The 27,485-nt window shown below is 42.7% G+C and overlaps 1 protein-coding gene across 17 annotated transcripts in view; it reads right to left on the bottom strand.

Moving 5' to 3' along the window:
* Positions 1-27,485, bottom strand: part of DMD (dystrophin) — a 2,761,517-nt gene that overhangs the window by 1,371,877 nt on the left and 1,362,155 nt on the right. For all 17 annotated transcript variants that reach the window (XM_075590265.1, XM_075590266.1, XM_075590270.1 and 14 more), the window contains 3 exons: positions 27,238-27,417; positions 23,390-23,515; positions 13,247-13,417 (listed from right to left, as the gene is read on the bottom strand). In XM_075590265.1, the coding sequence (XP_075446380.1) occupies positions 13,247-13,417; positions 23,390-23,515; positions 27,238-27,417 (477 nt within the window). The remainder of the gene's footprint in view (positions 1-13,246; positions 13,418-23,389; positions 23,516-27,237; positions 27,418-27,485) is intronic.

Below are 27,485 nucleotides of genomic sequence, written 5' to 3'. Positions count from 1 at the left end.
TAGTGTGTGGGGAATATGGCTAGTAGGAATAAAAGTGCAGATTCTTATTCTATTCCCCATAACCATAAGACTTAGAAAGGTATAAAGTATATATTTTATTAAACAGTATGTTTAAAGTGTGTATATGCTTGTGCACAGTAATATGAGCTTGGACTTCCAGGTCCAGGGTTCCGAGAGACCATATGGCTACCAAGCTTGGTGCCATCAAGTCTGCTCAGGTGCCGGGCATGAAAGCCTCAGAGGTTGCCAAGTGTGAAAGCTATTTGGGTACCGGAGTTAGGCTCAAGTACTCATGTCCTCGGGTGAATGGAAGTGATCGGACTACTATTTACCCCATCCCAGACTTGGCATCTGCAGGACAAGTGGCAGGACAAATTGGTGCATGCCCTTGTTAGATTCTGAATCCACGCTTGCCCAGCTTCACTAGACTGGTAGCGCTCTGATTGGCCTGTAGGAATTCTCCCACCCACGGATTGGCTGTAGTATTTCATGAATGAACTCTTAAATACTATAAGAAAACCCCCTCCAATCCAGAGAGCAGATTCTAAGCGCTAGAACAGCAGTGGCAAATTTGAAACGACCAAAATATGCTCTTGGAGAAAAAGCAGCAAGCCGGCTTCAGAAATTTCAAGGCAAGAAAATTTCTAAGTCCCCTTTCCGGGGCCAAGTTCTGAGAATTGAACGTAGCGGTCGCGGCTAGGATTGCAAGCTGAAAACAGTTCCAGGACGTTTGGGACTAACTCCCGGTCAAGGGATTTCAGAATCTCCGGAAGAAAGAGAGCGGTCAGAAACTTCATGCGGATTTGAGTTCCAGGACATTTGGGACTAAGGGTTCTATGCAGTAAGCGCCGAAAAAGTGCAATTGCCAAGGGTTGCCGATAGGCCTTATTTTGGCGATTTGCCCTCGCAGTATTCAGCAAGGGCCGAATCCATGCCGATCCCTGCCGAATCACTGCGAAAGCAAAACTGCCGATGAGCCTGTGCCGAAACAGTCTGGCTTCCGATAACCTGCCGATAGGCCGTTTCTGCCGATAAGTGTTTGCAGCAGAGAGAGACCAGCCGCTCTCTCAGCGCAAACATCGGCAAAATAAAAATTATTTATAAACAACTTTGACTCCTAGTGTACATGTGCAGGGGGTCTCCGGAGCTGAACCGCATTGGTTTCAGGTCCTGGGACCCCCTGCTTCCCGAGATACAGGCCCCTTTATGAGGTGCCGGTATCCCTTGCGGTCAAGTAATGTAAGTGAACTAAAGAAATGTATTTTATTTAACTTGTTAAATTTTTTAAAACCTTTTTTAACATGTGTATTTATTTATTTTTGGTATATCATTTCTTGCCACTGTATGTATGTATGTATGTATGTATGTATGTATGTATGTATGTATGTATGTCTAGATCGATATATTCATACAGGGTAAGAAATTATGTTGTTTTAAAAGCTTGATTTGCTGTGTTTTAAATTAATTTGGCTATGCTGCTATGCATAAATGTGTGTATAATGTATTGTAAAATTAGATAAATGTAATTGTTGCTATTGTATGGTGTACTTTAGGTCAGGGTGAGGCTTGCTTTTGTATATTGTATTCTTGTTGGGACTTATATTTTTTCACAGGATAACTTGTCCTGTTCAATGCTTGAATTACTTAATTGTTTAATTGTTGGGGATGGAATGTAAATGCTATAGGGATGTAATTAATGAATGCTAATTGATTTATGTTTACTGGATTGGTTTAAATAGTATACTTGTTTGGATGTATTGGTATTTTGTTTTGAATATGTTATTGTTAACATTCATTTGCAGAATGTATATGGTGCATAGATTGTATGCATCATATATACAATGTAAATGCAATGCTTTGATTGTCATTTGAGGTTTTTGATTGGCATTTGAGGATTTTGATTGGACGATCAGATTGGATTATTAAAGGTAATGGATTTTATTGTAGTGTGTCTGTATGGAGAAGTGTTATTTGTAATACAGCATGTTTTTGATAACCTTTCTTCATTTATTTGTATATTGGTTCATCATGCAACTATATATATATATATATATATATATATATATATATATATATATATATATATATATATATATATATATAGTTGCATGATGAAGCCACTGTACAAATGAGTGGGTGAAGGGTGGGTATTGGGCCAGTGTGTCTTAACCCCTTAATTACCTTTGCAGTTATTATCCAATAAGGTGTTTAAGGGGTTAATTGATATCTTAATGTAATTGCAATGTATTGGCTTTGTATTGGCTATGTATTTGGTGGGCAACGAAAGACAAGGATGTTGCTGGCGACGGGGGCTCCTTATTGGTGAGGTCAGTAGTACTTTATTTATTTTAATATGCTAGTTAATGTGTTTAATAATGGGCAAATAATCTATTATCTCTATCTGGATAATAGTTATTTTGCACATTATTCTCTGGAGACCACCTGCGGTCTCCTCGGGTATCTCACGGGTATCAGACTGGTGGTTCCACGGGTGACACCTGCGGGGATGAAGCGGTGGCCTCACATCTGTGTGGGCACCGCGACCCGTAGTCTGCGGGGATGAAGCGGTTGTCCCACATCCGTGGGGGCACCACGGACCCATAGGTGCGGGGATGAAGCGGTGCTCCCACATCTGTGGGGGCACCGCGGACCCATAGTGAGCACTCGTGAGTTCCCCAGACCCCTGTGGGAACCACCCAAGGCCCCATAGACACCTGTGGGTCTGACCCGGGCTCTCAGACATCCGCGGGCCAACCGTGGGGACCCAATTGTGGCCCACGGTGACCCAAGGAGACCACCTGGGGGTCATTTCGCTTGGCGAGACCCACCAACAGGCCTCCATAACCTGTTTGAAACGAGCTGCTGGTACCCCGCCCCGCCAGCCCACCGGGGACTCACGTGGGGCTGGGTTATGAACCCTGTATGTAAAAGGATAAATCATGTATTTATGGGGGGGCACAGGGGGTGGGTAATGTATTTAATAAATAGAATAATGTTTATTGTGGGGCAGTGAATTGTTTTTATTGTGGGTACTGGGGGTGGGGGGAGGGGGTATTGGCCCCAACGGTATGTGGGTAGGCCTCCCTTGTGGGTAGTGGGTGAGGGTGGTTAGGCCTCACAGGGTGGGGGGTTAGTGTGGGAGGGTATGTAGGCGTCCTGAGTGGTGGGTGAGGGTGGGTTAACCCCTTAATGACTGTAGCGGTTAATAACCGCTATGGTGATTAAAGGGTTAGGGGACATTACATTGGATGTTTTCATTCTTGTGTCTGTTTTGCAGCAGCGGATGGGGCATGGGTAGGATGAAGATGAGGATGGCCTTCATCGTGGCAGCCGGACATGGGTGAGTACTATATGTATTTAATGTATTTATTGGTGTTTATGTATTTCAAATGGGCACATACACTATTATCCATTTGTGGATAATAGTAATTGTGGCCATTACTATACTGTATGTGTTAAGGGGGGGGGGGGGTTATTTCTTTAGAAGTATGTATGTGTTTTGACATTAATTTGGGGGGGGCACATAATTGGTACTGCAGGCCTGCGGGTAACACCCGAGGGCCCCCGACGGACTATATTATCATTGATGTGCATATATGTGTATGTTAGGGGTTGTTGGGGTTATATATATATTGTGACAAACTGCTTACTCCGGGGCTCCGCCGTTTGTCCGGGACTGTTAGAACATGGTCTTTTAGGGTAGGTTAAATGATGAAGCGTCACGTGCTGTTCCTTTAAACAGGCTACTGCCTGGTTTATTCAGTCCCAGGCACTGAGACTGCCACAGTGCATACAACAGAAACACATCAAAACAAAAAGCTGCTCACCTGAGCGATAACTTAACTTAGATTTTCCCTAACTCAGGGTGGAAGTGGCTTTTCCACTTCCAACAACAAAACAAGGTACATTTCAGTTTTAGACAAAAAGGAACAGAATCATTTAACCTGTTTGGGGAGAGGTTTTTCCCCTCTCTGCTTCCAGCAGCCTTCCTGTCTCCAGGCTCTTGGGGAGAGGGGAGAGGAAACAGGAAATCAGTCTTAAATACCTGATTTCTAATTAGCATGACAGGTGACAGAAATCAAGCAGACAAACTCTGGTCTGGATCCCTCATCCCTCAGTTCCAGCACTTGCCAAACTGTGGGATGGAGTGCATGTATTATGAGGCTGCACTCCCAGGCCAAACAGGATAGAAACTGTTCAGTATCCTGGGAGCCCTATATATGGAATTTATTACCATCCCCTTGTTTCTGTCACTATATATATATATATATTTTTTTTTAAAATTTATTTATATTCATTTATTTATTTATGTCGATATATTTATTTAATTATTTATTTAGTGTGGGGCTGGTGTGTGTGATTATATTTTATTGTGGGTAGCGGGTGTGGGTGAAGGGGTTATTAGCCACAACGGTGGTTGTTTAAGGCTTGCGGGTGGGTAGCGGGAGGGCTTAACCCCTTCATGACCGTAGCGGTATTAACTGCTACGTTCGTGAAGGGGTTAAGTGCACCCGCAACCCCCCGCAAGCCCTAAACAAACAACAAGGGTCAAATACCCCCTTCACCCACACCCGCTACCCACAATAAAGCTGGCACGGTGGGTTAACCCCTTCATTGCCTTAGCGGTTAGCCGCTAAGGTAATGAAGTGGGCTGTACATGCATTTTTCCTGCCTCGGATGCATGCCGGGGGGCTCCGGTGCTTGTATCAGCTCCGGAGACCCCCGGCATCAATCACAGACAGGAAAAAAGCCTTATTTTTTCTAAGTGTTGCCCTTGCCGATGCTTCTCCTCCACCAACTTGCCAACTTTAGTTGGCGGGCTGGATTGCCGAAAAACTCTCCATTCTGGAGTGCCGATCAGCAGCGAAAAGCTGATCGGGGCTACCTGAATTCAGCCAAGTTCAAAAAGTGCCGATAAGTGGCTTATCGGCACCCGGCTGCCGATAAGTTTTTATCGGCAACAAAAATTGCCAATTTTTCCCACTTATCGGCGCTTACTGAATCGGGAGGGCAAATTTGGCGAAAAAATGGCGATAAACGGCTTATCGGCGCTTACTGCATGAGGCCCTAAGTTTCTAAACAACTAAAAACGTTTTTTTCTTTGCATATTTCAACAAGGAAAAGTTTGTTCTTTGCCCCTGACCCCCAGTAAGTGTGTCTTTCTCAAGTATTTTGTGTTTAATTGTGCTTAGCCTTTTTTAAGTGAATAAATGACAATTTATTTTACCAACTTGTTTTGCTCAGTGTTATGATCCTGGTATGAAAGGTGTACATGCCTGGTCTCCCGTGACAATACCTTCCCTGTTTGTGGTTAGCTCGGGCTTACCACGGCCAAATCCCATCCTTCCACTCTCACTAGATTTATTCCTGCTGCTCGAATGAAAGTGGATGGAGAACGAGAACCCTCAGTCATGTTGGGATTGGAGCCCTTTCTCCAGGTCAGTAATGACTCCTAAAGAAGGTGCTTGAGCTCAGCATTCTTCAGTCGCTCGAGGAAGACATTTCCCAAGCACAGTCTTTCTTCTGACTACTTGGTCACGTTTTTTCCCCTGCGTTGGGTGATCCTTTCTTCCCTGAGTTTAGGGTGACCACCTGCATCTTGTTCTGTAGCCATATTCACAGGTGGTTAAAGCTGGGTGGAGTTTTTATCCAAATCGTTGTGATGTAGAACCTATATCTGAATTGAATCACACCAGCAGCTTCCTTCATTTTTTTTTTGTAGTATCTGTGCTGCAGACACTTCCTAACATTTGACTGGAGTAAGATTACACACTGCTTCAAATGTTCGGAATTCTTTCTTTGATGTTGCATTCTCCATATGGATTGGAGATGACAGTCTGCTTTATTCTGGCTATTTAGCCAACAAGTTTTCATTCTTCTGTAGGCAGCATGTATGGTGAGCGCTACAGAGTATTTGTGCAGATATATTTCTCTTTACAACCTTGCTTGGACAAGATCTTTGTAGTACTTCAGAATTACTATGCTGCTTTTCACCCTTTTTAAGAAGTTTAGCTCATCAGTGATAGAATCCTGTTTCTGGAGCTTGCTCTGAGTTTGCATCAATGCATTATTCATTACATTTTGGAGCTCTGTGGATTTTTTCGCTCAGGCTGCAGCTGCTTGTCTGTTTGTGGACCTTCTTGTGGTCTCTCTTGTACCGAGTCACCTGGCCTCTAAGCTTGGCCTCTAGCGATGCTCTGGTGATGCTCAGGGTAGCCTTCAGTTTCTCATGTTACTTTGCAGGGACACACTGGGTAATCAGACGTTCCCATGCAGCACTTGTACTTCTTTAGCAGCCTGAAGATTTTCTTTCTGCAGACATCGCTGCTTCTCTTCGGCAATCTGTAGGTACATACGCAGACCTTGCAGTTGATTCTGCAGTAGGTGCTCTGTTTGTGTGTTGCTCCTATGCTTCTAACTTTTCATATAGTTTCATCATTTTTTTCTAGCTCATGAAGATTTTCATTCTTTTCATTGAGGTGGTCAGTCAAATCAGAATTGTCTGCTATCAGCATTGTATTTTCTCTTTTTACAGTCTCTGTAATATTCAGGGCCTTTTTGTAGTCCTCCTTCCATTTACACACTTCTGAGTTAAGACTCCTGGTCTCCTGGCGTGAGACTTCTATCTCTAGGTTGAGGGCGTGAAGCTCCTCCTGAGAGACTTTAAGATCCATACTAAGACTGTAGACAGCTCTTTGAGATGTCCATGTAAGGATCCGTGAACCTCGCCGCCCTCGGCGTGCTAACAGCTTACTCCAATCCACAACTGGGTGCTCTGCTTCCTCCGCCTCCTATAGCATGTCATGTGCGCCAGCCACTACCAGCCACTGTACTACGGGCGTGCGCATATCCCATACAGAGGTAAATACTGACTCTTCTGGTCCTGCCTCCAGGTTGCGGCCACGTGATGACAACACTGGCGCGCAGCACGCACACATGGTGCGCGTTCAAAGCACGCAAGCACCGCATCACCTGTCCTCATCAGGGATTCTCTGCACACCTGTCACCACATAGGGGTCAATAGACCGGGGCTAACTGGAAAATGACACATATAATATATATGTCCACATAGGACAAAAACACTCTAGCTATCCGCAGCCTCCTTGTATGCCGCGCTGCAGTTGGTTCCCGCTCCTGTGTCCTGTGAGAGGAACTGTGAACGGGGCCCTCTGGAACACTATGCTGGCTGATAGCGGACAGGCTTCCTCTACGTCCCACATGAGTTCCAGTGTGGGACGTAGGGAGTGAGAACCAACAGCAGCACAGCATACAAGGAGGCTGCAGATAGCTGGAGCGAGTGTTTTTAGATATAAGTCTAAGATTATTTGTATCTTGTTTAATAAATTGCATTTGTACCAACTCTTGGCTGTCTGTCATTCCACTGTGGTATTGCGGAAGGACACATTGACCGAGTGAATGAGAAGAGGGACTATTTAGCAAGTCACCAAAAGAAATTGATGTGAGGACCACTCAAAAATGGCCATGTGAGTGTTATTGCACTTTAAATTCTCCACACATCTGATCACCCCTATCCCTCACCTGGCCCCGATGGCATACATCCAAGAGTTCTCAAGGAGTTAAGTTCAGTAATAGCCAAACCAATACATTTAATATTCCAGGACTTTTTTCCACAGGCTCAGTACCAGAAGATTGGTGTAAAGCAGATGTGGTGCCTATATTTAAAAAGGGAGCTAGATCACAACCGGGAAATTACAGACCTGTAAGCCTGACTTCAATAGTGGGGAAAATACTTGAAGGTTTAATACGGGATAATATTCAGGAATACCTAATGGAAAACAAAATTATTAGTAATAGTCAGCATGGATTTATGAAGGATAGATCATGCCAAACTAACCTTATTTGTTTCTTTGAGGAGGTAAGTAGGAATTTAGACCAGGGTAATGCAGTTGATGTGGTCTACTTAGATTTTGCAGAGGCTTTTGATACGGTTCCACACTAGAGATTGGATTAAAAAATAAAGCAAGCTGGACTCCGTACAAATATATGCACCTGGATGGAAAACTGGTTGAAGGATAGACAACAGAGGTTTGTCTTAAATGAAACTTTTTCAGATTGGGCTAAAGTCATGAGTGGAGTATGTCAGGGATCAGAGGACTGGGACCCCTGCTTTTTAACTGGTTTATTAATGATCTTGAAGTTGGCATAGAGAGCACATTCTCCATCTTTGCTGATGACACTAAATTTTGTAAGATAGTAGAATCAGAGCTGTGTGTAATTTCTCTCCAGAAGGAGTTGGAGAGACGGGAACTTGGGCAGGTAAATGGCACATGAGGTTTAATACAGATAAATGTAAAGTTATTCATTTGGGAAGCAAGAATAAACAGACCACTCTCAAGTTAAATGGTGATATATTAGAGGAATCCTTAATCGAGAAGGATTTAGGAGTGCTTGTAGACAGCAGACTTAGCAATAGTGCCCAAATTCATACAGTAGCTGCAAAGGCAAACCAGATCTTATCTTGCATTAAACGGTAATGGATGGAAGGGAAGTAAACAGAAATATGCCCCTTTATAAAGCATTAGTAAGACCACACCTTGAATATGGAGTACAATTTTGGGCACCACTCTTTAGAAAAGACATTATGGAACTAGAAAGTGTGCATAGAAGAGCGACTAAATTAATAAAGGGGATGGGCAATCTAACTTTTGAGGAGAGGCTAGCTAAATTAGATTTCTTAACAATAGAAAATAGGTGTCTAGGAGGGGAAATGATAACTATATACAAATATATCCAGGGACAGGATAAGGAGCTTTCAAAAGAACTATTCATCCCAAGGGCAGTACAAAGGACTTGGGGTAATCCCTTAGGTTTAGAGGAAAGTAGATTGCACCAGCAACAAAGGAAAGGGTTCTTTACAGTAAGGGTAGTTAAAATGTGAAATTCATTACCCATGGAGACTGTGATGGCAGATACAATAGACATGTTCAAAAGGTTGGACATCTGTTTAAAAGGGAAAGGTATAGAGGGATATATCAAATAAGGAAACATGGGAAGGATGTTGATCCAGGAAGTAATCTGATTGCCAATTCTTGGAGTTGGGAAGGAATTTATTTTTCCCCTTATGAAATCTCATTGGATGATATTTCACTAGGGTTTTTTGTTCGCCTTCCTTTGGATCAGTATACTGTAAGTACAGATATAGGATAAAGTATCTGTTGTCTAAATTTAGCATAGGTTGAACTTGATGGGCGCATGTCTTTTTTCAACCTCATCTACTATGTAACTATGTAACTATGCATATAGGACATAACCCTTTCATTACAAAAAGTTACTTGTGTTATACAAAGTATTAGGGATCATATAAATGTCAGAAACACATCATAAACTATATTATGGTTTTAAGTGATTAAAGTAATATGTTTTTGTGAACTAATATGGTATATAATGTAATAATTATTGTATAAAGTATGGGTGTACAATAATGTATATCCATATATACCTCAACAATATTAATATTTAATTTATATTAATGTACAATCAAATAAATGAAGGAAGAACATTTTTAAATTGTTTAACCGTACATTAAAATAAATTAAATATTAATTCATATTGTTGAGGTATGAATGGATATACATTATATATACATTAGATACCATATAATAAGTGAAAAAGGTAAGAAGTGTAAAAATGATACATTTATAATATTATAACAAGATTTGCAATAGCTTTTGGTTACACACATGAAAACCCCCGCTAATAGTACTGCTTTAAAGTTTGACTAATGCGCATGTGCAGTGTATTGGAAAACGCAGGTAACGTAATGATGGTGGTTTTGTGAACAGACTTTATTAATGCATATGATTAGCTTTGAGGATCCTCGTTAAATGAAAATTACTTTCATCACCTTATTAGGTAACATAACATTATTTGCCCTCATTTAGCGAACATCTGACGGATTTATAACCATTTGAACTTACAAAGCATGACAAAATATATACTTGTGCAAACAAAAGGAAAAGCATAGTACAAGGCTGGTTTGCCTTTCGAAAAATGGTTGCATTATTAAAACATAATTGCTATTTAATTTTCACCCAAACATCTAAACATCCAGAATAATATTTGAATTAAAGTGGCATATGGCTTCCTCTTTATAGTAATCCTACACAATATGTAATGAATAATTGCTTATGTTAATTGTTTCTAACAGACTAAGCAATGCAAACTTAAGGCACCTGCAGTTCCCCTCAGAGCGTTCAGATTACAAGGCAGGTGACTAGGACTGCAGGCGTCTTAACTGTGTAACAAGACTGCACTCACTCGAAAACCTTGCTTGGGACACACACACACACACACACACACACACACACACACACACACACACACACACACACACACACACACACACACACACACGGATATGTCTGGAAGATATAAATCATGGAAAGATATGGACCCTGTTTGACAACAAGGTTTGTGGTGGAAACCAGTCAGATCATGGTCACTAACAGTAATTATTTAGTCAGACATGGTCATGTTTTACTATACACATTTTTTACTCCTATGCAGTGCCATAAAATAACTTAGAAAGACCTGAGATCAAATTAAAGAAAATTGGAAAATGCCGCTTACTCAAAAAGTACATGCTAAAGTGGCATTATAAATATTTACTTTTAAAAATGAATTGCAACAGCGAATGGATTTGGTACTAATTTAGCAACAAAACTTGGTTCACACATAGCATTTTGCAAATATTCCAAATGAGGCTTTGTTGCACCTGTCTTAGTGTTGCTAATCATACCGCATGCGTACGAAAGTAATTTAATACCAGTTTTGCAACAATTCATATAACAATTTCTACTTTATATAAAAAAAGTAATACATACAGAAGCCAATCCATCAAAAATGTATAATATTTTAAACCCATGTGAACCACATTCTCCATTATTTACAGTATCCAGCCGTGATAACCACAAAGGATGTGGTATTTTAGATAATGCAATTTGGGAAGGCCTCATTTTTTAGAACACCTGCCTTTTTAATGGCCCTAATAAAAGTGCGATTTTAATGAACACTTAATGGGTGTTACTCTATGTGGTGAGTGGCTTTAATCTTATTTCGATTAAGAACAGCAAGATGAAAACCCATTACATTACATGAAATAATTTATCAGGCCAGAAAAAAAAAATTATACAAATTCCCTGCTTTCTATTTCCTAAGCATTGAGTAATGTATCTATGCAGGAGTATATACCAAAATATCAGTAAGTTTGTTTTAAAGAAAACAAAACTGAATTTAAAAAGCTTAAGTGCATATTTATCAAATCCGGAAAGTGCATGTTTTAACATCAGCAAGTCAGTAACTAACATAATTAATGTTATGACAGTCCCTTTATTTGGAAATGTAAAATGACTGGAGGCTACTTGTTTTCTCTAACTACCACACGGGGAAAATGATATATGAGTGTTTATTTACAATTTAATATAAATTCATGAGGATATTGTGAAACTTATTTGGGGGATAACATATATCATAAGCTTTCTACTTGGATATTCAGCGTATGATTGAATTGAGCACATCAATATAGTGCTATGATTCTTTACACATTCCGGTGCAGTAGTTAGTAACAAAAAAAACTTGAGGTGGTCAGAAAATGTTTTCATAATATTCTTTTTACCATACAAAGCTTACTACTCTGGAAAAAATCTGTAGCACCTTCACATCATAATAATTGGAAAACATTTGCAGATAAATGTGGCTTTTATAGGCCTTGACTGCAATATTAATGAAGCAAGTCAGAGAACCACCTTTTGCAAAGCATTGAACAGTCCAATCCGCTTTCTTTAACACATTTAACAATGCTTACACCTAACGTTTCTAGGAAATAGATTACCAGTTGAATTTCTTATGGGCCTCTGAATTGGGAACTGTTTCTCAATCAAGTGTTTTCTATAACCAAAACAAGAGGGGAATGTCTCCTATTTAAAGTCGCACTTTCCAGAAAACCGCCCATTACAATAATGTGTATGTAAATGTAAAACGTAATCTTTATTTCAGTGTACAACAATAAAAAAAAAAAATGAATGTGTTACAATCAATATAAAATAAATTCATTAAAGAAACATTGTGTGCTGTGATTATATACCTGTGCCTCAAAATATAATATTCTGCTATCGTTTATATGGTTCTCCTTGTATCATGAAAAGGGCAAAGGGAAAGAATATATAAATAATTATTGCTCTCAATAATGAGACAGACAGGTAGGAAACTGCATCAAATTAGACACAGAGAGGCTGTAAAAAAAAAAGGAAATTCAGCACTCACGAGCAGGGCCCTCATGACCTCTTTGTATCTGTTTGTGCATGTTTCTCCTCATTTGTATGTAACTGCGCTGCGGAATATGTTGGCGAATAACATAAACGATTATAATAATAATACACTTGATAGAGTCTAAGTACACACTGTGGAGCCACTCCCAATACAAACTGTCCTCTCTATTCACATACAGTTAGCGGCGGACTTCCGCCTCCCTTAGACACTTACATGTGTCGCCCGCCTCCTTGCTACCACTACCGCCATGTCCTTTGGAATCTCAGCGTCAAACGGCGCTGTGGACATCATCATGATGACACACGGCCTTGCATTGCCATGGTAACGCGACGCAATGGCGCAATTTGACGTCACTTTGCCGTAGCAATTAGATGCCGTGTGACGTCACGTTGGGGCGACCGCGGCGTCATTTGACGCTGGGATTTCAAGGAGATGAAGGGGGCGGCAGCAAGATGGCAGCCGACACATGTAAGTGCATTCCCATTAGGTCCAGTAGGCCTGAGAGCACAAATGCATATGAGGGCGGAAATCTTTGCCGCCCTAGGACCTGGCCTAACGGGAAATCCGCCACTGCATACTGTACATCTAGGCAGGCAACCTTGTATCAATACACTGTAGTTGCATCTGAAAATATATTGCTTTTCAATAAGGACAGGCAGGTCCCATAGAGTGACTGGATACAGGCAATTGAATCGTGTTCCTACATAAGAATTGGTTTCTGGAAAAAAATAAACAGCCAAATGGTAAATGCATAACTACCACCATCTTTCTATAGACTTTGCAAGTTGACACTGTAGCTAATTTCCTATACCTTTGCTAGGGTTGTTTTTTTACCCCTTAGCTACATTTCCAGTTGTTCAAGACTTGCAGTGCATTGCATTGGAATATTTCCAGCAATAAATGGGTTACATTCTGTAATATCTGTTAATATTGTCTTCCTCTGAACATTCTTTCATACCTTTCCACTTTTAATTCTTTGAGATATTGCAGTAAACCGCTTGTTAAGCTCAGACAGCTTGGGTTCTACCATTACCCTGCAGTGATCGCCACGGTTTGTGATCAACTCTTCAGCTTGGTCACGCACGGAGTCCACTTTTGGTCGCATATCATTCAGCTCAGCCTTTAAGCGCTATGTAGCCCAAGAGCAAAAGAGACAGAAATCAGTGATGAACATGAAACAAGTGTTAATAACCAAAGCAACTTTCCCATTCATCTGGTGATATAAGATACATTTGCAAGCATGTATTAACTCTGGTGAGCAGCCTTTTACATTATACTGTGATGGTGTGTATTTACTCATTAATGTGGCATTGAAGCACATCATAATGTGCATGTCTAGCAACAAGCACTGACTAACGCTGATGTGAGAGTTTTACTTATTTCCTTGCTTGTGGCCTTTATAATAGAGGTCGACTTGACATTCATAAATTGAAAATGGCTAACTTCATAGGAACATGGTGCACATACTGTAAAACAGAAGTCAGATTTCAAGTTCTTACTAAAGGACATAATTAGGGCTTGCATTTGTTTCAGTTGAGCAAGATATATTGTATTCCCAAAAGCTTTGCACTCAATAGTTGAAGTGTGATGGTACTGTGGGAACAACCACTATTTCATTAACAACCCCAGAGTACTACTTTTTTTTTTAAAGACTATTGATTACATTTTCTATTTAAGGAAAATGTGTGTGGGGGAGGGGGGGTAAAGACTCTCCCATTTTCAAGCTGGGGGTCTCTGCAGGTGAACCGTGTCAATTTCACCTCCAGGGACCCTGTGCACCCGAGATACTTTCCTCCTTAGGTGATGCTGGTAGCTGCGAAGCCGCAAGGGATGATGTCCCATGCGTGACATGGGAGCTTTAAATCCACCATTTCTATAGCCCCACATTGCCCAGCAGGAGCTGCTATCTGCAACACCTAACAGAGGTAAGTATCTACGGAAGCAGGGGGTCAACAGAGCTGAAATTAACACAGTTCAGCTCCGGAGACCCCCTGCTTCAGTCCTAGAACTATAAGGAAAGCAGGATTTCTGCTTTAAATATATTAAGATTTTTTTTTACACCATGCAGTATACAGTTCCACTACTATTTCACACCACTTCAACCCCTCGTTGCAATTAGTACAGTACCAATTAATACCAATCACGAGGACATTTTATTTTGACAAAAACTGATCAATGTGGCCCAGGCTTTTTTATAACACGGTCTATCCTTTTTGTTTGTTTTTTAAACATATTTTTATTAAGATTTTCAAACATAAATGGGAAGGTGTACAGAAAAAAAAAGGAGAGGGAGGGAGGGGGGGAACAACCATATTGTGACAGAATTCTTACAATGACAACAATCACATTACATATCGTACAAACTTTTGAACTCTATAAAATGTTATCACATTTTATCAGTGTCACATCCTACGCTCATCACTCCCTGAACCTCTAACCTATTGGTGCCTTACCCCTATCCAACTCCCAGGGATCCCAGACTCTATCAAACCTCCTTGTGGTGTGATTCAAAAATGAGGTGAGTCTTTCCATCATTTGTACATCGTTAACCCTTAATTGTACAATCTAATAACCTCTCTTCTGGAAGGGGCAGTGTCTTTTCCATGCTGCAGCTACCGTGCACCTAGCCGCCGTTAAAATATGCATAATTAATTTAGCTGAGTAATCTTACATCTTCTATAGGTTTAGACAAAAAAATTAGAATTGGGTCTAGTAGTACCTTGATTCCCGTCACATCTTCTATCAATTTCAAAACTGTCCTCCAGTATGTCTACAATACTGGGCAAAACCACCATATATGTGCTAAGTCCCCTATCTGTCCGCATCCCCTCCAACATCTTTTGCAACTGTACATATAGAAGTTTTGCCCGCATTATCCCATATATCTTCCCAGTCCTCCCTTGTTATTTCTGTCTGGAAATCAAAAGTCCACTGGTCCATACATTTATGGGCCGGGGTATCCTTTTGGGGGATTAAACCTTGGTACAGGGATGAGATCAGTCCCTTTTGATAATTTTTTGTTTTGCATATGTAGCACCCTTTCCCCCATCCTGTGTGAGAAAGTGTCGCTACTGGTGTAATCTGGTGCATACCTGGTTGGCAAACAAAAGGCCGGAAATCTCCAAGGTGGTATGGGGAGTACACCAGAACAGGCTTACGGTTGGTTCTTCAGCAGTGGCAGTGCCTCCAGCCAAGAAGGATCCTGGTGCGGCCAGGATGAACCCCAGGGGCACTTCTTCTTCAACTGGCATACTCCAATTAGCACACCAGATTGGGTATAACTGGGATTTATTGGTACAGCATGATGAGACACAGGATACTATCCTCAAACGCAATACCCAGATTTGAGGCCTTGAATAAGCCCTTCTTGGTTAACCTTACCCCGTAGTGGGACAAGGCCTCAGCCTATTCCTTTTTGGGGAGAGACTCACTGCTGCATCCTCATTGCATGGAGGACAGCCCAGAACTAATATTACACTCAAACCTCTAGAGGAAACCCCCTCCTTCCCAGGGGAGTGGCTTGTAAGCCGGCCTCCTATACTCATAGGCCCCCTTACAATTAACAGGTTATTCCTGAACTCTATTAATAATATACTGTACACAGAACAATATAACAGACCCTGCATAATCTACTCCCAACACTGCCCACTCTTTACTGGGACTTACAGTGTTAGAGGGGCCAGAGAATCAGCAGTCCAAGAGGACTTGGCTACATCCTTCCTCTGGTTTTGAAATGCCCTCGCGACCCCAGTAAACATTTGAACAGGTCATTCAGTACTTTTAGACCATCAGTAATAGTGAGCAGGGTCAGGTTGCGCACCAGGTTCCCCACACTGTCTGTCACTGTCACTGTCACAGAATAACAACGCTTGCGGCCATTCTCTGCAACATACTCCATCCTGTCAAGATGTATATTGTGGCCTTCATGCCATGTCTTATTTAGATCAACTCGTTCCTCTCGTTGATGTGTATTATTGCCAACTCGTTGCATCACATGGTATATAATAGCAATACGCACCCACTCCTCCCTGCGCATTACAGCCGTGCGCATGAAATCATCTGGAAGGTCGGGGTAATAATATCCTTCCAGAAGGAACCTTTGGACCAGCACCCTATCGGCGCGACTACTCTTAGTGAGGTTATGCCCGTAGGCCTGGCCTGGTAATACCCAGTATAGGGCTCCTACCCACAGAGGCTCATTAGCTGAGTCCCCTCCCTCTGGTTTAGAGAAAAGGCCCTCCGTCATCTTAGCGCAGCGCTCGCGCATGATTTCTGCCTCCTGCTCGGCAGAAAAGTAATCTTCCTCCTACCAAATGATCAATTTGGGACCCCAGTTCTAGTACGAATCTGGTCCATTTTAAATGTGGCACATATCCCCTAAATAGTGGATCCCACCACTGCAATGCTTCCACCCATTCGGTCACCTTTTCTGGCATACATGCAATAGTCGTCACACAGGGAATAGCCTGGGTCATTATGGGAGTAACAGGGCAAGAGGACAGGGGCTTGTCACTGTGGTCACCGTCAGCTCCTTGGGGACTGAGTTACGGACTGGGGGAATGGTCAGAATGGGGCAACGGTACTGAGCGGGACCGAGGGGCAGAACGGTTTCAAGTTTCTCCTGGGAGTTAAGGCTACGTACCACGACCGGAGTGGCAACCAGGGAGGTTGTCCATAACAAGGCCTGTAGCTGTCCATGCCCGGAAGCGTGAACAAATGTAAATGAAGGCCTAGCAAGGCCTAGCAAGGCCTCCCATGGCCTAGATTTCAACAGTGGTGTTGTTGATCATACCCCTGCTTCCATGCCCTGCAGTGCTTAAGAAAAGTTCCTCTGATTTTGCACTCACCAGTAAAGCTGGGGCAGGTACAGCTACTGGAAGAACGGCAGTACTGGCTTGTACCGCTAGCGGAGATTTATCCGCGCTGATTGCCTCATCGTTGCCCCCTCCGTAGGTGGCAGCCACTTAGGCCATGGTTTGATCTCGGACCTCGCAGATAGCTTGGCACTGTAGGCGGAGCTGGTACATCACTACACGAGCATCAGTCCAGTGCGGAGCGACATCTTGGGTCGGTACGCACGGGAGGAGATAAGGCTCAAAAAGGACAAAGGAGTCGCGGCCTCGTGATCGGTGGAGGCCCTGTCCGACACCTCCTTGACAGACACACTCTCGATGTTCGTTGATGTGCGTAGTAGAGGGAGCGAGTAGGTGTACGTTTTTGCAGTAGTGCTACCACGTGTGTCTGTGGCTAGGTCCCCACGTCCGTGGCTCAGTAGCAGATAGATACGCCCTTAGCTCCTCCCTCTGTTTTGAGATTGTCCACTGTGGAGAACAGAGGGGGGGACTTGGCGTTCGAGCCAATCCAGGATAAGTTTGCCAGAAGGGCGCAGTCAGGCTCCACGCCAAATCCATAGATTTGCAGATAAAGTCTTGCAACTTTGCTCAAATTGCCATGTGGTCTCCCGTTTTCACTGGGAACCGCCATTTTACACAGTGAAAGAACTTTATGCAGCTCCCTTTTCAGGGGTTCCGTTGTGCGTGGTTGCAGCGCCTCCAGCAGAGGTTCTGGCACCCGCAGATCGGGCGCCCCTCCTCAGATACCTCTCCGCTCACACAGATTGGTATAGTTAAGTGGGCAATAGTTTCCCCAGTGATGCATCTGGGACCTGCACCCACCGTCTTCATAGTATAGTTGGATGGGCAACAGTCTCCCTGGTGTCACATCAGGGAACTGCCCCCACCTTCTTCTTGTAGCACGAGTGGGCTATAGTCTCCCTGGAGGTGCATAATGGAACTACCCCGACTCTTTTTCTTAGACTAGCACGGTTGGGCAACAACTTCCCCGGTGACGCATCGGAGAGCTGTTCCCACCTTCTTCTTAGGTTAGATCACCGCACAGCAGCCCCTCGCTAAGGGGACTGCCATAGTATAGTGCAGCTCTACAAGCAGAAGGACCCACTTGCCTCTCCTAAGATGTCTGTCAGTTATACAGAACAGAGGGTAGTTCAGGGCTGTATGGCACAGGCCAGTAATCTGCACTCTCTAGAGTCCTAAAGCACAGTCTTTAATAATATATGAACAATGTCCGTATCTTGCTGCAAATGCCTGTCCTGATGCCTATCTCAGCAGAGCCTCCATCTGTAGCACCCTTTCCCCCATCCTACAGTCCATCCGGTGTAAACCATATTTTCTCATCAGTTCCTCAAATTACATCAACTTATCTTTTTCTAATAAATCTCCCATCTCTAGAATTCACCTCTGTCTCCAGGTTTCAAAATCATGACACTGAAACATCGGCAAAAACACTGGATTACCAAACAGGGGTGTAAATCTAAACGGAGTTGACTTAACTTTGTATTTCTTTTTTGCTAACTGACAGATTTTCAAAGTAAACCCGATTATCTCCTAGGCCCAGTCCTAGATCTTGACCAGAGCAGAGTAGGTAGGTCAACTGGGTATTTTAGTGAACTTTCCAGATCCACCCAAGCATCTGTCTATCCTATTTATACTGTATCAAACACTGAACAAACAGTACAGGCTTGCCATCTACCTTTTGTCAAAGACAGGGGGGGAGGGTGGAAACATTCAAGAATGTCAAGATAATAGAAACATGTTATGTTTTTTCTACAGTCTGTATTTATTCTTCTCCAGCACTTTGGAGGTAGACAAATGCTGCAATTTTAGCCTACAAAACAATGTGCCACATTGATCTGTGTCAGAGCTTCTGACATTTTTTTCCAGTACAAGCATACCTTCCAGATAGAAACACATTTACTTCATATATGTCATATCAAAATATCCTAATGTAATGTATTTTTTTTTTCAATAATTTTTTAAAGGGCATTAGAAACCAGGGGTGTGCCATCAGCCAATTAGAAAGCACTTTATTTGCTTAGATACCTAGGTATTTTTTTCAAAGTGTTGCATGCAGGTGTCAAACGTAAAATGCTGTGGCTAACTTATACACTGAACCTGCCAATTCACCACCTGTCAAAACAACCATTCAGAATATTCTATTTATGCACAATTTCTTTTAGCAGAAACTAGCACTTACAGTATGTTAATAGCTGTATTTTCAACTAACTTTATAAGGAAGTTGCCTTTTTAGAATAGTGTACTTTAACTCTCTTCTCTTTAACTTCACAAACTCCATTAGAGAGGAATCCACTTGTCACATAATAAATAAGCCGAACTAGTTCTATTAATCTGTGGCTACAATTTGCTCAACATACTGTACTTATGTATGGACAATATACAGTATACAGTATTTATAAATAAAGATTACCACCATGGACAAGGCTCAAAGGTCCAGCTTTGCACTGCTAACCTACGTGCACTTTATAGAGCGTTTAGCTCAGAATCATTTCGTTAAAAGGAGTTCAAAAAACTTCACCTTGCCCCTTGGAATCAAAAGAAGTAAAGGAAGCTCCTCCTAATTCCTGTGATCAAAACAATATGCAATTCTGTGCCTTTAGCCCTGATTATTAACACATTTCCATAACAAAGTGGTGGGGAAGGTAGGACCTGATTCTAACACAGTCCAGCACAAAAAGCTACAGTAAATACAAAATATCAATGGTCAAAAAACAGAACAAAGAAGAAAAACACAGAAGTATAATGTGACAGAACACATTATATTACATTAGGTTTATTTTATTGTAAGAACCAGATAACCTAAACGTCATCTTCATCCCAGTGACAGATGCAACCTAAACAAGTGGTCTATTATAAAGATGAATTTAGCTGTATACTGACACCTGAGAGTCACTTACCAATTACTTATATAATTACTCCAATGTATATTTTATTTATTTGTCATGAGGGGTTCAACCAGTAGCTAGGTATTAAACCCTTGGGTTATTACTTACTGCAACCTGGACCCTCCATAGGCCCGCCATAGTAAGGAGTGATGTAGATACATTGTTAGTATTATCCTGTAACCAGTAGAGAAGGAGAAAAACTGGAAGAGCACTACTGTAGGTATCAAAAAAGTAGAAAGGAGGGTGCGTATCCCATAAAAAGATTATTTATTGGTCATGGAAAAACAGGGCAATGGAGAGCCCTACCAACGTTTTACGCTTCACAGAGCGCTTTCTCAAGGTAGACAAGCCTTTCATCTCTGCCTCTTACTGCCTGGTGATTCTCTGCCCGCTGCAGTGCTTCTACATGCAAGATCATCATGGAGTGTGTACTACTGGTCACAGCGCATGCGCGACCTGACTGCGGTAAACTTAGAAGCCTGGGATGCGGCTCTCAAACAGGACGCGTGTGCAATGCTCACCATGGCGACGTTTTTGTTTACACCATGCAGAGGATGAGTGGAGTCACGTAGCCACATCAGCGCTACCAGCTGGATGGGATTATACTGATTAAGAGCTCACGGCTAATGGATGACGTCAGCCAGGCTTCATAAACCCCCTCAAACAGTGCAGCTAACCACAGACACCCTTTTGAGCGAGAGTAGCAGGAGCATTTGGACAATTACATTGAGGACTGTGTGGTTTGATTCACTTTATCCATTTCATATGACTTTTGGACATTTTGTTCTGCATCCTCATTGATATCTTATTCTGCACTATTTGCATATTGCATTGTACTTTCCCATTATAGTACCTATTATCAGTGGAGGGCTTATTTGTCTTCATTTGGGGCTTGATACTGTCCTTGTGGGTTGTGGGGCAAGGAAAGGACCATTCTGTCCCTCAGGGGCTAAGGGGAATGGGCCTGAATAAGGGGTGTTCCCCGAATTGTTGCCCCCCTGTACTCCCCCTTGTACCCACTGTTTTGTTATCTTGCCCCCCCCCCCCAATTTTTTGTTTCCCCCCCCACACCCTCGTATGTGGTTCTACCTATATGTTATTAGAGTTTTTTCAGTATAATATTTTTGGTGTTGTGTGTTGTTTGATTCACTTGTGCACATATTAAATTATTACACTTTTTTGGTTTCATACCAATGATTTGATCTCCTGATTTCTTTAAATAGGGAGTGCTGGACTATTCAGTATTGTGTATTGTTGTTAAGAGGAATTGGGTCCTCTTTAGTCCACGGCACCCCACATTATATACCTATTTGCTATTCCCATTGTGAGTGCTGTTTATCGTTATTGTATTCTATGCTCTCCCTGCTGCACACCACTGTTTGGAGTAAGGGTGGGGTGCAAAAATGGAGGGGGAGGTGATGTGCAAAAATGGAGGGGGGTGAGGAAATTAAGGGGGGTTTAGCAGGGTTGGAAAAACAGAAGAGAAAAGAGAGTGCAAAAACGGAGGGAGTTTGGGTACAAAAATGGAGGGGAGTGTAAAAATGGAAGGGATTAGGGGTGTAAGAACAGCGGCGATTGGGGTGTGATAGAGGGGTGGGGGTGTGATAGAGGGGTGGGGGTGTGAGAGAGGGGTGGGGGAGTGAGAGGGGTGGAGGTGAGAGAGAGTTGTGGGGAGGTGAGAGGGAGCGGTGGGGGGTGAGAAAGAGTTTTTGGGGGTGAGAGACGGATGTGGGGGTTAGAGAGGGGGGTGGCAGGAGTGAGAGAGAGAGAAGGGTGGAGGTAGTGAGAGTGGTTGGGCGTGGAGAAAGGGGTGAGGGGGGAGCATGTGGAGAGAAGATAGTGAGGAGGCAGGGCTGGTGCAACCACTAGGCATCCTAGTGTGGCACTTTTTTTGGGGGGGGGAGGGGAAATAGGGTGAGGTATGTGATGGTGTCCGCATTACTCGTGTGAGGCCAGGAACAGAGCAGTCACAGTGTGGAGGAGAAAGTGTGCACTGCAGAGGTGGTGGGCAGCGGCGTCTATGGTAGAGAATTCCCCAGCGCTCCAACCGTGGTGATCTGGAAGCAAGTGAGAGGTGCCAGAGAGAACCTCCACAGAGAGGTAAAGAATTTTAACTGGGGTGAGGGGGGTGAGAGAGGATGAAGAGGTGATTAACGGGGTGAGAAATGAAAAGGGGGTGAGGGAATGAAAATGAGGGCGGTTGGGAGAGAGAGGGGATTGTGTCGGGCTGGGGCAAGTCCAGCCAACATACTGTAAAAAAGATTCAGCGAGTTAGGGGGAATTTTGTTTGGGGAGGGGAGGGAATTTTGTTTGTTTCATTGCTGAAGACGCCAAATACCCTTGCACTGGCCCTGAAGACATGACCCCCAAGCTCAGCTCCACAATGCCACTCACTCATTACTGTATAGGCTGAACCCCAGGTTATCTGTCCAAGAGCTCAGTATTCTATGGTTAAATGGAATTAATTTTAATGACTTCAAAAAGCAGTCCTGAGTAGATTTTATGGATAAAATAAAGCAATACCAGTTAGGCATATTCAATGTAGTTCCTGTCTTAAGCATGTAAAAAATAAATAACCCGTTTAAAAAATAATACCCACCTATCGACATTTTGATTACTGTAAACCATCTACTGTACTGCTTCATAGAAAAGTTACAAAATTAAAGGATTTTGTGCAGGCAACCATACACCCCACCTAGTTCAAATAAATTATTCACCTCAATCACATTCCAGTCAACTGAGGACCACTGTTTCATTCAATATAATTACCACATGTATGCAGTTGATATTTTTCATAAATACTGAGAGTACATACTGCATGGAAGCAGGAAAGACGTGTCAAAGTAGCTTAGCTAGGCCAGTTACAAGCAACTCAATTTACAATCTTTTGATTGACCCCAACAGATATTATATTAAATACCCAGGTTCTTAACTCCAGTCCTCAAGCTCCCCAACAGGTCAGGACTTAAAGATATCCCAGCTTCAGCACCGGTGGCTAAATCAGTGGCTCAGTCTTTGACTGAGCCACTGATTGAGACAGCTGTGTTGAATCTGGGATATCCTGAAAACCTGACCAATTGGGGGTCTTGAGGACTGGAGTTGAGAAACCCTGGGTTAAAATATGCTGGAGTAGAATTGGGTGAAAAAGAGATTCATTTGACTACTCTAACAGCATGTGTTTGAATATATTTTAATTATTAAAATGTAATGTTTCTGTCTTTTCACCCCATAACGTTAAAGTACTGTATGCTAACAATTGTAAAATGTAAGCAGAAGAGAAACACATCATGTTGTAAAATACAGTTATATCACACATGTGGACCAATACAAATACATATATACCTTAAGTGTGTCTTCTCTCAACTGCGGCTTCTGTTGTGACTCATCTAATAGTATTTCAGCACGATACATCCAAGCCGTAGTGTTAGCAACACCTTGGTCAAACGTTTCCATTTGTCTTTGAAACTCCTGAAAACAAGTCATTACAACACAAGTAGCATTATAAAGAGCATTATGCCCGCAACAGGAAAATAGAGAAATGCAAAATGTTGCCCTTCAATATAAAAGTCTGCAACAAGTTTACTTAAATGGTAAAAGCGAATGGGCATTGCATCATGTTTAATTCATTTAGATTACTTTAGCTTTTATGTAAAAATTGCTGGGAAGTGATTTCTCCACTTTGCAAAAGCAAAATAGTGAATATTTTTTTTTTTTTTTTTCACTTATTGAAAAGTTTAATCTATACAGTGGTGACGCGAATCTCGGCAGGTTAGCACATCACTGGAAACAAGGTACAGTATACAAAGGAGGTTTTATCCAACAAAGGCACAGGGAAAACTTTATGGGGCCTATGCTATAAGCGTTCATAAAAAAAAATCACTCGGCCATTTAAATCGCCTGTTTTTTGAGCTTTGCTATCACGGTACTCAGAAAACCTTGATTACCTGTGATAGCAAAATCCCCAAAACGGGCGAGTAGCCGGCGGCGTGATGATCGCATCTCTGAAAAGGCCTTACCTGGCAATTTTTTCAGCTGCAGAGAGAGCTGCTCAGAGAGGGCCGCCTGCGCAAATCTCGGCCGAAATGAATGTTTATTAATAAAAAAAATTAATTTTAGTGTAGATGAGCAGAACCGCATTGATTTCAGGTCCGGGATCCCCTGCTTCCCGAGATACAGGCCCCGTTATGGGGTGCCGGTATCTCCCATGCATTTTATTACCACAGTCACGTGACACGGGACATTTAAATGCATTGGAGATACCGGCACCCCATAGCTGCTACCCACAATAAACATTAAAAAAACAACAACCCTAATACCCAACTCCTCTACCCCCACATGATTGATACCAGAGCCCGCAGGTGTCCGAGTGTCCTCAGGTGGTCCCCGTGGGTATCTGAGGGCCCTTGAGTGGTCACTGCGAGTGTCCAGGGGTCCTCAGGTGGTGCCCGCGGGCTTCTGGGGCCTCTCGCTTCTGGGGCCTCTCAGATGGTCACTGCGGGTGTCCAGGGGTCTTCAGGTGGTCCCCGCGGCTGTCTGTGGGACGTCGGGTGGTCCCCGCAGGTGTCCGGGGGTCCTCAGGTGGGCCCCGCTGGCCTGTGGTACCAATCCTGTTGCAATACATAGAAAAAAATACACACCCCTTCCCCCAACACATACAGTACAGTAATGGGCAAAATAACTAGTATCCAGATATGGATAATAGTGCATTTGCCCATTATAAAATAAAACATTAGCCAGCCAGTATAAATAAAGTAAATAAACCTTTCTACTAACCCCTGCCATCATGAAGGGCGTCCTCGTCAGCATACTGCAGGTCCATGTCCTTTGATGTCAGCAAGAATACATTAAAAAATACAATCTAATGGCCCCTAATCCCTTAATAACCTTAGCGGTAAATAAACTCTAAAGTAATTAAGGGGTTAACACACCCATCCCCTGCTACCCACCCAGGAGGCCTGAACACACACCCTGGGACCACTATACCCTGGTTGGCTAAAGTTTATTTTATAATGGGCAAATGCACTATTATCCATATCTGGATAATAGTTATTTTGCCCATTACTGTACTGTATGTGTTGGGGGGGGGGGGTTTATTTCTATGTATTGCAAAAAACCATTGCCACAGAATTGGTACTGCAGGACAGCGCGGACCAGCAGGGACCACCCGATGGCCCCCAGACACCCATGGGTACCACCTGAGGACCCCTGGACCCCCGCGTGGACCACCCAAGGGCCCACAGACATCCGCAGGGACCACTTGAGGACCCCCTCTGGTAACAATCATGTCGGGGTAGAGATGGTGGGTATTAGTGTTGTTGTGTTGTTAATGTTTATTGTGGGTAGCAGGGGTTGGTGAAGGGGGTATTTGGCCCTTGGTGGGTAGCGGGAGGGGTTAACCCCTTAAGTGCCTTAGCGGTTAGCCGATAAGTTAATTAAGTTGCCTGTAAATGCATTTTTATTGCATGGGAATCATGCCGGGGGTCTCCAGTGCTGATATTAATGGAAATCAGCTCAGTTGACCCCCAGCATCAATCTGATGCAGAAAAAAAGCATTTTTTTCTAAGTCCTGTATCGCTGCCTTTCAGCAGCTTCTCAACAGCCTCACACTAACTTTGCCTGGCGTGAGAATTTTGGGAGAAACTCACCATTCTAGAGCGGCGGTTAGCCTCGGTAACCTAATCGCGACTACTAGAATTGCACGAGTTTCAGAACCTGGCTCTAAGTGGCTTTTTTTTTGAAGGCTCAAAATGTTGGCGATTCATTTTTTTATCGCTCACTTATTGACGCTTACAGAATCGCAGAAGGCATTTTGATCGATAAGTGCTTGATAAATAGCTTATGAACGCTTATAGCATAGGCCCCTATGTGTTTCTTTTCTTGTTCAACAACAGTAAGAGATACAGATGCAGCCACGAGTATTAGAACTCTTGCCTGGGTAGATTCTGGGGCAGTCTCACAGTAAATGCCCAACATGCCGCAACATTTCTGTGAGATTCTTAATGGCCCATCGGATTAACACAGCAGTTTGAATGGGACTGCAGGGACCCCCCACTGAGTTAATCCGATGGTCCATTAAGAATCTCACAGAAATGTTGGGGCAATGTTGAGGCATTTACTGTGAGACTGCCCCAGAATCTCCCAGAATTTCCCAGGTAAGTGTTCTAATACTGGTGACTGCGTCTGTACTGTACTAGATTTCAGGACATCTTTTTAAAAACTATAAATGTTTGCAAAACTAAACGACAAAATACAAAGTACATTTTTTAGATCATAAAGCAGCAATCGTGCCATTTTGAACCTGTCCACCCTCCCTTTTTTTCTTATTTTATTTATAGGATGGGAACTGAGGGGTTCCTTAGGACTGAACTGTGTTCTTTTCAGCTTCAGGTCATACTGGTGCCGGGATACTTACCAGTGAAGTTTCTGGCATTACTTCCTGGCTTCCCCAATGCAATTTAAATGGCCTTACAAATTGAAGCTGCAATGGATTAAGTGGTGGCTTCCTATTGGGTCACAGGACATGCACAATTTGAACAGACATTTTGTTTGCCCTGTAGGGTCAGCGACTCTGGTAACTTAACTGGTAAGTATCACGGGACCCAGGGACACCTCACCCCCACCCCCCACCCCCCAGAACTGATAATAACACAGGTCAGCCCTAAGAGACCCTCCCATCTTGTAAATTAAATTAAAAATGGGGAGGGGGACAAAATGTCTGGATTGTAGCTCTAAGATAATAATAATGTGGCTCAGCTAGAAGGCTCCCCCCCTCCCCCCTCCCTCCGCCCCCCCTCCCCCCCAAAATCCCATGCTGTAACAAGACGGGGAATAAAAACGAGCAGCCCTGGATCACTGCTTTGAAATATCCTAAATATACTGATATGCATTAATATTACAAAAGGGAACACGTGGACTGTCTTTTTTAGACACACTATACAGCACATTCATGTCAGCATATCTGTTCCAACAATATTCTTTGAGCAAAAGAGAAATCAATCTGTTTGATTAGATAGACTGCTTAATGTGACTGTGCAATAAAAGAACCTTCACCGCTTTGAACGTACATGCAAAATGTGGCACTAACAATAGAAAAAGATTTATATCACAAAATAAAAATATACGTTACAGGGTTAAATTATACGTAGGATTATACGTTAAACTGCTATATGAAGCACACAAAAAATACTCACCAGCAATAGATGGAGCCACTCTTCAGCTCTTGAGGTTACCCCTACCCAATTGCTGTTTAGAAGGCTAAGTTTATCATCCACAAGGTTTGCCTTTTCCCCGAGCACTGCTTGGAGGGAGCTCCCTAAGTCTCGAACATTCTTTAATTGCTGCTGTCGTTTTTCCATCTCTTTCTGTGTCGTCTGCAGAAATGTAAAAAAAAAAAGCACAGGGTGCACTTCACCTTGGTGTTGAATAGAAATGTTAGATG

The sequence above is a fragment of the Ascaphus truei genome, chromosome 3, assembly GCF_040206685.1.
Source record: "Ascaphus truei isolate aAscTru1 chromosome 3, aAscTru1.hap1, whole genome shotgun sequence".
Lineage (NCBI taxonomy): Eukaryota > Metazoa > Chordata > Amphibia > Anura > Ascaphidae > Ascaphus > Ascaphus truei.
The sequence above is the reverse complement of the archived record's forward strand: the minus strand, read 5'-3'. Positions and strand labels throughout refer to the sequence as shown.